The sequence below is a fragment of the Montipora foliosa genome, chromosome 14 (genome assembly GCF_036669935.1).
Source record: "Montipora foliosa isolate CH-2021 chromosome 14, ASM3666993v2, whole genome shotgun sequence".
Taxonomy (NCBI): Eukaryota; Metazoa; Cnidaria; class Anthozoa; order Scleractinia; family Acroporidae; genus Montipora; species Montipora foliosa.
In genome coordinates, this window is record NC_090882.1 from 7,801,811 (window position 1) to 7,814,310 (window position 12,500).

The 12,500-nt window shown below is 40.7% G+C and overlaps 1 protein-coding gene across 1 annotated transcript in view; it reads left to right on the forward strand.

Moving 5' to 3' along the window:
* Nucleotides 1-12,157, forward strand: part of LOC137985244 (histone-lysine N-methyltransferase EZH2-like) — a 26,465-nt gene extending 14,308 nt beyond the window's left edge. Inside the window, exons 11-22 of the mRNA XM_068832803.1 lie at nt 1,412-1,549; nt 1,638-1,781; nt 2,400-2,491; nt 4,181-4,221; nt 5,278-5,403; nt 5,866-5,979; nt 7,650-7,714; nt 8,640-8,735; nt 9,707-9,788; nt 10,882-10,962; nt 11,656-11,740; nt 11,899-12,157. Coding sequence (XP_068688904.1) covers nt 1,412-1,549; nt 1,638-1,781; nt 2,400-2,491; nt 4,181-4,221; nt 5,278-5,403; nt 5,866-5,979; nt 7,650-7,714; nt 8,640-8,735; nt 9,707-9,788; nt 10,882-10,962; nt 11,656-11,740; nt 11,899-11,965 — 1,131 coding nt within the window. The 3' untranslated portion in view covers nt 11,966-12,157. The remainder of the gene's footprint in view (nt 1-1,411; nt 1,550-1,637; nt 1,782-2,399; nt 2,492-4,180; nt 4,222-5,277; nt 5,404-5,865; nt 5,980-7,649; nt 7,715-8,639; nt 8,736-9,706; nt 9,789-10,881; nt 10,963-11,655; nt 11,741-11,898) is intronic.
* Nucleotides 12,158-12,500: the final 343 nt, after the last annotated feature.

Sequence of the window (12,500 nt, forward strand, 5' to 3'; positions counted from 1 at the left end):
GGCATCAGATAGAACATGGATCTCATTATCTTGCATCTCTAGACATTATCTGATTAGTTCATAAAGAAGAGAACAAAAACCAAAGATTCAAAAGCAGTTTTTTTTCAAGTCTGATTCTGACACATCTTACAACATACAATCAGATTCGTGTTGGTGTTATCATGAGCTTCTGCCACTAGTTTTACCCACCACAAATGGATGGAAAGCTGAGTGAACTTTCGGAGTGCATGAGATGGGATTCGAACTCTGTGTGCTGAAATGAAATGCAGTCTGCACTAAACTATGCTTGCTCTAGGGGTACCCATATTACGAGGGACAAGTTGTGCATGCGATGGGATTGGAGTAGCGCCCACCCCTGCCATAAGTTACATTTGTACTGTAGAAGCTGTAAGTTACAGTAGAAGCTAAAGAAAAAGGAGCCTTTAAGTTGTCTTCAACTTCGGTTGGCCTCTTGTCTTCTCTTGTCTTGTTTTGCCTCTCCCCAATTTAAGGGATGTGTCCAAAGCACTATCAGGAGCAAATAAAAATCCTTGAAGCTCTTACAACTCCCACTCAATGTACAATGTACATGTAGCTTCAGAGTCAATCGCCTGATTGTAACTTCAGTCTGCAGTTCAGTAAATGTAACCCATAACAGTCTGTGTTAGTGCTACATGTATGTAAGGGGTTCAAACAGTGTATAAATATTGTCTTAACCCATTGACTCCAGGGAGTGACACTTAGGCCATGTTTTACTAGGTGCCTGTGCCCAGCTTTTTGTTGGTGCCCAAGCAGAAATTTGAGCCGAATTCCCAGGAACGGGAACTTGTCTGAACATGCTTTTGTCAGTTCCCGCCCTTTTTCCCATACTTCCCTGCCGTGCAGTCGATAATGGTTGCAGTGCAAAGTGGACGAAGGAAGAAATCATTGTGTTGCTAGAACTGGGGTGTCTGAACAACGTCCATTTTAGTGCCCGGGGCATGGTGCCGTGGAATGGGCACCTAGTCTGAACGGGGCCTTAATGTATTTTACTCTGTCTAACACCAGACAATTTTATTCGCCATTGGATGGCAGATTCAGGCGTCAATGGGTTAAATTAAATCCTGTAATTTAAGAGATAATGGCTTTGCAATCCATCAGCTCACATTTGTCAATAGAGACCTCCCGTTCCTGTCCGCTTCTCAATTCACAAGGCAAGGAAGAAGAACTGTTTACAGTGCCTGTTATACCAGAAGGTGTATATCATAACCAGCCTTATCGCGAGAGAAACAAAAAAAATATGTCATTCACAGCTCTTGATCAGTCCCTGTAGGGAGAAACTGTGCCTTCTTTCCCAAGTAGGGCTCTCTGCCTTGTAGATCTTCTCCCAACATTATCGTCTTGCATACAGGGACTGCTTTCAGTTAAGTAACATTAAGTATCTGTATGGCAGCATTTACATGAGGGTGACGACCCAAGCAAGACTTCTGAATCAGTCAGCACCAGAAGGCGAAGCCGTGCTAGCAAAGAAGCAAAGAATGGAAAAGGAAATGCTAAAAGCTCAGAGATTCCCAGTCCAGAGAATTCAACAGTAAGAAAACTGTGCTGTGACTTGATTCAAAATTTTGTTGCCACTTGCTTTGCTTGATAATCTTTCTAACATTTTCAATTCCCTGAAGGCTGGTGGAGGCAGTCCAGAAAATTCTATTGTTTCTTCTGAATGGAGTGGAGCTGAGGCATCTCTGTTTCGTGTATTGAGGCCAATCTACTGCAACAACTACTGTAGCATTGCTAACCTGATTCAGTCGAAGAGTTGTAAAGAGGTGCGAGAAATTAATTTAATATAAGTTTGGCACATAGGATGTATGTACTTCTGTTAATGGGCCATTTCCGAGTTGCTGTTTGTCTCGGTTTCGAAATACATGTAAGTCTTGGTGCTCAACTATTGTAAGGGAAATGAGTTTGATTTGCATAAGAATGCGCAACTCATTTCCATATGAATGGTTGTGCACCAGGACTCGCTTTAAAACTGAAGAATGCAACAACTCGGAAATGGGCTATTGTCACACTGGTTCCCTGCTGTTGTTGTCAGCAGTGGTGTTTCAGCTGTAGTGATGTCAAACGGTTTTGGAGTAGACTGCAGTCTATCTGATAGACCAACCAAGAGAACAAAGTGCTCGGTGATTTTTCAAACAGTCTGCTACATTGTACTTTTGGCAACCTTGCAACGGATCAATGGATCAGTGGAAATAATTGTGCATTAGAATGACATGGAGGATGACATTGCGTAGTTTTCAAAACCAACATTTTTGTGAAAGTGTTGCATTCTAATCTAGAAAAGGCCAATCTCTGACATTCATAATTCGAAACAGAAACAATAATTGTCTTTTCTTTGAAACTCAATTGAAAAGCGCATCAACCATAAGTAGTGTACTTTGCAGGTGTATCTCAGAGCTTTGCAAGAGTCACACGAGCCTTTACCCACAGCCGATGATCAGAATACACCGCCAAGGAAAAAGAAGAGAAAACACAGGTCTGGCATGGATTCCATTCTTCATTGAAATGGTGTACATTTTAAGAGGCACTGTCCTGTGGTAGATTAAGGGCACGTTTGATTGACTGTATTCTGGAATAGGAATGCATGGAATAGAAGTTAGAAATCCTTCATTTTAATGGAGATTCACATTAAAATTATCAAACACTTTCTAAAATGCCATTTTAAACATATCTTTATTATCCTTGTTGCTTCAAAAGCGCCAGACATACCGTTTTAAATCACTCCACATATTCTTATTCTGGAATAGGACAATAGCTCACGTGAAATAATAAATGTTCAAATATCTTAAACGTTAAATATAAGGAGTACAACATTAAAAGGCGGTATTCAGTAGGTACAGTCGTACTAAACTTATTGATGTCAAGCGTTTTCAAATTTTTGAGGTATAAAATGTTCCTCATTTTTGAGTAAATAATATACCCATTATAAGGCCTTCTCTGGTCTTGTGACTAAAATGTGATACTAAATATTTTGGAAATTTTATAACAATACTGATCAGATAACTTTCATGAACATTGGACAACTGTTTTTCCTTTAAATAAAAATTTGCATACTAATTAGGTTGGTCAAGCATTGACTAGCCCGAGTGATTTTAACTCAATTATTCCTGCAACGATTATAACATTTTCGGGCACAAATCCTGCACGAGTTTCTTGGAGGTGAATAGCAAAGTATACAGCTATTTCGAGAAAGTTTGTCAAGAATAAAGTGCACGCGACAATCCCAAAAGGTAATATGGGATATGATCAATACACTCTTTCTAACGACTGTAGCTGTCGAACCTACTTTTGTTACTTTCCTTCAGCACTCGCAAACATATATCAGTGGCCTCCCGTACGATTCTTTTAAATTTCTTTGAAAAACAGTGCACTTAAAATCACCCACAATACCTTTCAGGATTGTCGCGTGCACTTTTTTCGACAACCTTTCTCAAAATAGCTGTATTCGGAGTTTGAGTAGCCAATGAGTCAGTGTGCCCTTAAATGCTATCCACTGTTTTGGTATATACTAATACAGTAATTGTTATTCAGTTTACAACTTGTTGTTGGGAAATGACAGATGCTGTTGTCCCAAGCAAGACTAAGCCAAAACATTAGGGGACTTTCCCTTCTATTTTTGAAATTGAATGATAATGTCCTGTGCAGTTGTTATTACTATCAAGGGGTATGTGTTAAATTTTAAGTTAAGGTTTTCATGTGCTGGAAGAGTCAAGTTAGGGGGAACACCTTGTGACATTTTTAAACCTGTATTTCTAGTCACAAGGGATGGTAAATTTGAGGAGAAAGGAAAGTGGACACTCAGTGGTGCTTGTTAAAATCAATGTGCAGCTCAATATACTTGCCATTTCTGGGATTGTGAAATCAATGTGATAAAGTCAGCCATTTTGGATAGACTCAATAATTTAGACTGGAATCATTTTATTAGAATCAGTTGTTTTCAGGCACATACCTTACATGGTGTTAACAGGGCTTAACCCTTGCATTCCCAAGATCAATCATTCATTCTCCTAATGTGTTATATCAAGATCACACCTGTAAAGCTGAAAGCTGATAATAATCTTCATTCTCAAGACCTGTCTGGCTGGCATTTCATTGAAAGTGTGAGGAGAATTTACTTGCTGATCACCCTTGGGAGTCATTAAGCTTTCAGTTTTGTTGTTTCTAGGATGTGGTCACTACATTGCAGAAAGATCCAATTAAAGAAAGGTATTGCAATACCATTTTGCTTTCCTTACTTTAATTATGATAATTAGATAATCGAAATGGCTAGTTAAAATGAAATTGGGGCACAACTTGGAATTCCCATTTCCTTAGACAACAAAGTTTATTTTAAATACTCTCTCATACCGATATGATGGTGATGAGGACGACAATGAATAATTATGTTGATGACAATGATGATGATGACGATGAAGATGTTAATGACGATGGTGATGATGATGTCGTTGATGATGACGACTATGATGATGATGTTAATGACGACAATGATGACGATGATTGTAGTGACAGTGGTAATGTTGATGATTGTACAACTGTGCACACGCACTCCATTAATGGGAGGACTGCAAATCAACTAGTCAGGACAAGTTAAATGACTGGAGTACCTAGGGTAAAAATCTTTCGTAGCAGAAAATAGAATGAACAAACTCAACCTATCTACGATGGGGAGTCAATGAATCGAAGCCTGGGATGGTTGGAAGGTGAGCGCTCCCACCAGTGTACTAATTTTGCTTTCAAAGTCTTTGCCCCCAGTGACCCCCCCCCCCCCCCCCTGCCCTTCCCTCATCCCTAAGTTGGATGAGGCAACACGAGGCAAAAGAAGCGTTGCTGTCAATTCCTCGTATAAAACTATCGTCTGGTCAAAACTCTACATTTGCAACTGGGATATTGCTTTTCTTGGTGCCAACCGGAAGTGAATAAATACCCAAAGTGACTTTAACCCAAATTATTTATTTGAGGGGACCTTTGGGGAAGTGTTGAATGCAACGCCAGCATGGACAAATTGGGAGCTTGTAAGTGGGCTGAGATTTGTCAATCTTACTCCGAGGGCTTTTTCTCCGGGTAGTTTGGTTTTCCTTCCTCAGCAAAATCCACTCCCAGCTTATTCCATGTGGCTGTGGTTCTGTGCTCCGAGATCATGCATGGGTCGTGTCCTGGGGAAAAGCGCATAGCCTGGCTGCACAGTGCAGTCTCTGACTGCAAAAATGGACAATTGAGAAGCCAGGAGGTATCTGTAATAATTTCATTCTTTTGCCATTTCAGATTCCACTTCTACGCATGTATACAACTACATACCTTGCGATCATCCTGGACAGCCTTGTGATCAAACTTGCATTTGTGTTGCCACACAAAATTTTTGCGAGAAGTTCTGTCAATGCAGCACAGATTGTAAGTCATCAAAAGAAGCTGAACTGTGTAACAGCGGCTTTGACACTTTGCAAAAATCTCAGTAGCAAATTAAGCAATAAAGAGAGTTTCAATTGAGTGTCGTAAAACCAAAACAAAAGTAATTACTTTGGCCAATCAAAGAGGATGGAGACAATCCGGTAAACCAATCAAAACTCGAAATAATTACAAGTAGCTGACACAAAGTGCGGGAAAATGTACACGCGCGAGTCACGATTGGTTTTGGTTTCACTTCTGATTGGTTGAAAAAGTAGCGCGAGAACTTTGAACCTATCACTGAGCGAAGTAATCATAAACCAAAACCATTCGCTAATTACTTTTGACACTCAATATTGAAAACCGCTCAAATAGGTGTCTCTATTTATGTCGACCCAATCTCAAATCCTGAGCAGACCTCGACCATATTGTCCAAGTTTACGATGTGCCTCTCCCCTCTTCCTTCAGGTCAAAACCGTTTCCCTGGATGCCGCTGTAAAGCACAATGTAACACAAAGCAGTGCCCATGTTTCCTAGCGGTCCGGGAGTGCGACCCAGACCTCTGTCAAACGTGTGGTGCAGGTAAGGTGTTCTCAGAGGTTTTGCATGCTAAATTAAAGAATGCCAATGTCAGTCACTGGAGACTATAAAAGAATGAATGGGGTAGTTTCTAAAGAAACTGTGGTGCTGCGTCGGTGGGGAAGTAGTATAAATTGGCCACCGTACAGAGATTCTAAAAGTTGACGTTTCGAGCGTTAGCCCTTTGTCAGAGCGAATCCTAACCCTAACCCTGGAGACTATAGTTAAGTAGCACATGCGAGAGGAAAAAATTCTCGAGTTATCCCTCGGGGCTCACTTTTTGTCTTCACACGTTCACCTTTGAAAATCTGCAAAAAAACGTCCAGCGTATTGTAGGCGTCGTTGCGGTCTCAACCGGCTCAATGGGATCGCACCGAATGCATGTGAAGGCACCCACGGCTGCCGCCATACGATCCATGTGTGATCTCGGAGCACCGCAAACCCAGCCAGATGTAAATTGACTGGGAGTCGATTTTGAGGAGGGAGAAAAACCTTCGGAGTCAGGTTGAGATGGACTGAAACTCAACCCTCATGCTACCCGAGGCGGGAGTTGAACTCGGGTCACAGAGGTGGGAGGCACGATTGATGACAACTAAACCACACTGACTCCCCAATAATGCAGCCATAATACAGCCATGTTTGTGTCTGCAGAAAATGCCCTGCGTATTTCAGTCGTTACAGCGGTCGAATTAGTATGTCACTTTGACATTGAGTCCAAAAATTGAGCATTTTCTTTTCTTTTCCGCTCAAGGATTAAAAAACCAAGATCGCCACGTGAAGTGAATAGTCTCCACTCCCGTGGGCACCCGCGGCCCTCAGCGGCAAAAAATGGCAGGAATATAATTGACCGACATTTTATGTAAATGTTGCTTTTGTTTGAACCCAGAGAATCCCAGTGCCAAAGTTGGACAGTGCTTTATGAAAATGTTGGCCAAAAAAAAAACTTAATGACAATCTCTACATGACGCTGTTCGATTTTCTTGTTTTTAAGATATTAAATACGGCAATGACTTTCCCAAGTTCCGTCTCTGTTTTGAGGGTTGTTGAACGCCATCCTGGATTATCAATCCAGCTAGGATGGATTCAAGCAAAGGAAGTGTGCGCAGCACCTGTATTCAAAGTGCTTATTCCTGTTTTATTTGCCTCTTGTAAATCTTGGTATATAGGTGGCATCGATAATACCAAGAGTGAATTAGATAAGAGTGTTGTTATGGAATGAGTTGGCTCCTCAGCACAATCACAAATGAGTCTATTTTTAGAATACCTGTTCCCACGAAAATCAGTTCTCACCTCTCTGAAAAAAAATGGCAGAAGTAGTCACGCGTGACATGGCTTCTTCTGATTGGTTAAAATTGGTGGCCCTTTGTTTGTTTCGTGCACAAAGAAATAATTGTGCTGGGGCAAGGCCGCAAAGTGATAGATCAATACTCTTATCTAATTCACTCTTGGTAATGTATATGATTTGTAAAACGCTACGAAAGTAAAATTCTTTTTCTCGAAGGAAAACTATCTACAAGGAGAGAAAAAAAAGGTCTTGTATTTTCTGCTGGACTCACTATAATTTTTTTTTATTGGTGTTTGATTCCCCGCCCTCTAACCCACGGAAAACTACAATTCTCTGCTAAAAGAAATTCGGAACTAAAGACCGCAATTCTCTTTCTTCCCTTATTTAGATAACTTTGATGGAACAACCTGCATCAGTTGTAGGAATGTTGGCCTTCAACGCGGCCAACGAAAGGTAAAATTATTTGTCTTTTGTTTTTGTCTTTTGTTTTTGTCTTTGTTAAGAGAGAAGGGGGTGCTTATTGTAGTATCACCCAACTAGTGCACTAATGCAAATCGTGCATTTTGATTGGCTGCACTACTAGAGGACTATTAGTAATAGTCCTGGAGTAGCGAAAAACGTGACGCTTTCTTTCGTTTTATTCCCAAATAAGTATATTTTCAACTTGCATTTGGTAACTTTATTAGTGCTTTTCTGTTCGACTAGTTGGAATATACTAAAACAATTAGACCCTTCGCCCTCAAGGGCCACGTGTAAGTAGCCCATTCGGCTTCGCCTCATGGGCTATTGACCCGTAGCCCCCAAGGGCTATGGGTCTAATTGTTAAATATATATATGTAGTAGCTATAACATACCTGTAGTGCATGTAACAGTGCTGTAGTAGCTGTAGTACTTGTAGTATGTGTTATTCCCAGGACAAAATGTGTTCCCATGCACAACGGACCTACCTATTTAGGATTCCAGTACGCTGGACATTTGCAACCGAATAGAGACGTTGAAAGGCTAAAAAACTTTCCCTTCCCCTACCCCCTTCTTGAAGATTTTTACCAACCCATTCCTTTAACCTCTTTTTGTACCCCTCACCTGTTTCTATCTTCTAATTCTCTCAAAGGTGGTAGCAAGCAAAGTAAGTAGAGTGCTCTCGCTCGTGTTATCAGCAGCCTTGTTCTTCCACTGAAACAAAAGAAAACGTTTACATGACAACAGAGCTCAATTCCCGGAGGATTAGTTGGGTACACCAATATGACTGCCGTGACGTCACGTGAAAAAACACTCTATAGACACACACTATAACGAACTTCAGAATAACTATGAGTAAATATCACAATTAAATACTTTCATTATTGACTAGTCATTTCATTTGTCGGTATTTTTTAAGCATCTACTTCTCGCCCCTTCTGATGTGGCTGGCTGGGGAATTTACATCAAGGAATCTTGCAAAAAGAATGAGTTCATAGGAGAATACTGCGGAGAGGTATGCGAAATTTGAGTCCATTGTCTGGAAGTTTGCAGGGGCAGAAAGATCGGATGGATAGAGCTTACAATAAAGGACAAAAGTAGTTGAGCGCCAGTATTGGAACCCCCATCCTCCATTCAATGTTGGTAACGGAAATAGTTGGTCTTTGTGATTGAAAAGAAAATTGTTATTTGGGGGGGGGGGGGAGAGAAGGGTTTTAGATGGAAAGATTAAGGGGGGCTTTGCCCAACACTCTTCAAATGGGGTAAGTGTCTCTACCCATTTGTCGAGTAATTGTAGATATAGAAACGATTGTTTGCTTGTTAACATTCAAAAAAATTATTTTCAAGTACTCGTTCACTGCATGTTTTACGTAACAAAAGCAAAGTGACCCGGCATTTCTGACTCTCTAGTCCTCTCGGATAAGTACAATAAACCGTAGACCCCCGTCTCACAACCCTTCAATTTTCATAATACTGTGGGACGTTAAAAAAAACCCACACACTATTTGTCAAAGAGCAAGGCATAGAGTTCCCGGTGTTGGGGTCTGTCCCCCGGTGGGGGAACTCCCTTATAAGGGCTTAATGGGGACGTGCGGCCAGACAGGGTATGTTTTTCGGGATTTTTGTCTTGAACAGGGTATCGAGTTTATCATGTTTTGTCTTAATCAGGGTATCAATTTATCCATTTTTGTCTTAAACTTGGTTAAATGTCTTAAACGGGGTATCAAAAATCGGAATTCTGTCTTAAAATGGTTAGGAAAATCAGCGATATTTGTCTTAAACAGGGTCAGGGTATGAGGGGCCGCGCCGCACCTCCCCACCCAGGGATATATAGTTTATCATGGTTGAGAGGCTAAATGCTCGGAGATACTAGCTACGCAAGGCTACTCTAAAATCCGGCCGAGGGTAAATAAAGATATGAAGATGATAGGCCTTTTGTCTATGCCAACAAAAGCGCTCTAGTAATTTATGGCTTCGTTTATGTAGATTATCTCTCAGGACGAGGCCGACCGAAGAGGAAAAGTTTACGACAAATACATGTGCAGTTTCTTGTTTAACCTCAACAACGGTAAGGGAACATGAATCAATAAAGTCTAGTTATTATGACTGTAAGCTTCGCCAAACCAATGTTAACAAATCTGGACAACAACTAAGAACCGAACAGAAAAGTGTAATTCAGCAGGAAATTGTTAGGTTGTTAGCTCGCGATGGAGCTCACATCAACACTGACTGCATGCTGTGGGGATGTTATTTTCAGCGTTATTTTCACAATGGTTGTGTGGGACACTTATGACAAATACATAACAGACACCTTTCGGACAAGATAGAGAGAGAGTAGCCTGTTCCAGGTTCCCAGAGAAAAACCGGCAAGAGAAAAATGAGTGGGGGCTTGGTGACCTTTACACGTCACAATTATTCAAAATGACAGCGCCCGGGAAATTGGAAACCAAAAACAAGCGTTTTTGAAATTTGTTTATTTCGGAAGCAAAACGCTTCCATTAATAAAAGTTCGAACAATTTTGATGGCAAGCATTATATTCAGTATTTTAAAGTTATATTCCTGTTTTTGTGGGTCTGGTCGATCAGATATGCATTTTAAATTTAAAGAGTATCTGTTTATCCGTGATTTACTGGTAAAGCCAGCTTCAGATGAAAACTTGGCAGCGAGAAACTTCATCTCTATTATCAGCATATTTTTTGTCGTTTTATGTCAATCAATTTTGTTGGTTTCCAGTCCTTTCAGTTGTGTTTTTGAAGTTAAATTTATCGGTATCTAAATAATACTCACTTCTGATCATGTATGTTGTGACATACGAAACGTTAAGTTTATAACAAGTTATGCAGTCCAAGCAAATTTTTGTAACCGCTGTTTTCAAATACAGATATTTGTCATGAAGTGTCCCAAGGCTGTGGCAGGTCTATATTAGTCACAACCATTTTACAATTCTTGGGTTTCACTCACGTGATCATCAGCCATGTTTTTCAACGAAAACAAAAGAAGACGTTAGCATAATAATAGCTTTCAATTCCCGGAGGATTGGATCGGGACACCAACATGGCCGCCATTTCATTGTTTGGGGACACCAACATGGCGGCCGTGACGTCATGTGAAATCCAAGAATATAGCGAAGTAAAACCTGCAGATTTTCCTTTTCTTTCAGACTTTGTCGTGGATGCCACACGTAAGGGAAATAAAATACGATTCGCGAATCACTCCATTAGTCCAAACTGCTATGCTAAAGGTAAGGTCATTAGCACTGAATATTATGTTTTGCACGATATTGAGTCGCGTCTTCACTCAAGTCGTCACCTCCATTTAGTAGGGAACTTAAGCAACGCCGACGGCAACGAGAACGTCATCTCAAAATATACATTCGCGTTATTGTTATCACCTCGTCACTATTTCAACCTGTTAAATATTACAAGGGTGTGGTATTTCCTCAAAAATGACACTGGTCGAAAGGGCGCTTAATTTAGGAGAGAAAATGAAAATTCATCCTTAAGTGCTGACGTTCTTCATAAAATCCCACATTTGGCTATTTTATGTTGTTGTTTTGCAGACGGCAAAAGTGAAAAACGCACGTTCCCTAGTATCACACGTGCGCAGATGGCAATAAACGTCACATAGTGCCCCACCCCCCCCCCCCCCCCACTTTTACTAACCTTACTTTTCAAGGTGACACGATCAGTTGAATTTGCAAGCTACCAACTCCCAAATACCGGGATCGTATCGTCACGGTTTCAAGTGGTGTTGAAGCCTGGGTTTATTTTTTTTATCAGCCTTTGCAACTTCTTGTCTTGTTTCCGTAATAGTGATGAGAATACTAACTAATATAAAGTCATTCCGCGTAATCCGCAGTTCAGGTTTACGACCCCTTTCCACCTGAAAATGTTTAAAAATTGTAGTTGCATTAAATCGTTTGTTACATTTTTAGTCATGATGGTGAATGGAGATCACAGAATCGGGATCTTTGCCAAGAGGGACATAGAAGATGGAGAGGAGCTTTTCTTTGACTATAGGTAGGCAAGCTGGTGTATAGGAATGCACAAAAGCCGCCTTTTGGGTCATTTGGCTGAGCAACTTAATAATTATCCAGTAAATAGCTTCCAAAACTCTGTTTATTTTCAAGTTGAACGTGAATGCTTGTTTGTTTCAGCTTTGTCTTCGTTTTTCACAGGTACAGTGCAACAGATGCCCTGAAGTTCGTTGGTATCGAGCGGGATGTGGACTTTGCTCTGCGTTAGGATAGAATCCTCGCCCAATACCTTGAGCGATTCAGTGCAACATACAGCATGGTTCCCAGACTAATATCAAGATATCCAGCAACTCTTGTCATTCATTTGCATAGAAAAATCTGCTGAACACAAAACGCCACTCTTTCTGTATTTTTGCTTTTTTTTTTCATTAGTAGTCGCAAAATAAATCTTACCATTGGACACTTTTTGTCGCCTTTAATTTTCACTTACCCAGAGACCACAGCGCGACCTGCAAAGAACTACTGACAACAAAGGGTCTTCGAATACGCATTGCCGTCAAGCTCTCTAAGTATCTTTTCTTCCATTAGAGATTACTTGTTTAAAAATCTGGGAGACATTACTGTTCTGGCATCCGAAATGTTCACTTTCAGTTGCTGTCCGCGTTTCAAAAACGTAGCGCGTAAACTACCTTTACTTTCATTCTGCGGGGGAGGCGTGACTGGAGCATACACGTAGTCGGGAAAAAAGTATTTCAGGTGGACGGAATTCTCGAGTTGCTGATTGTTTTTTGAACCCCATTCGC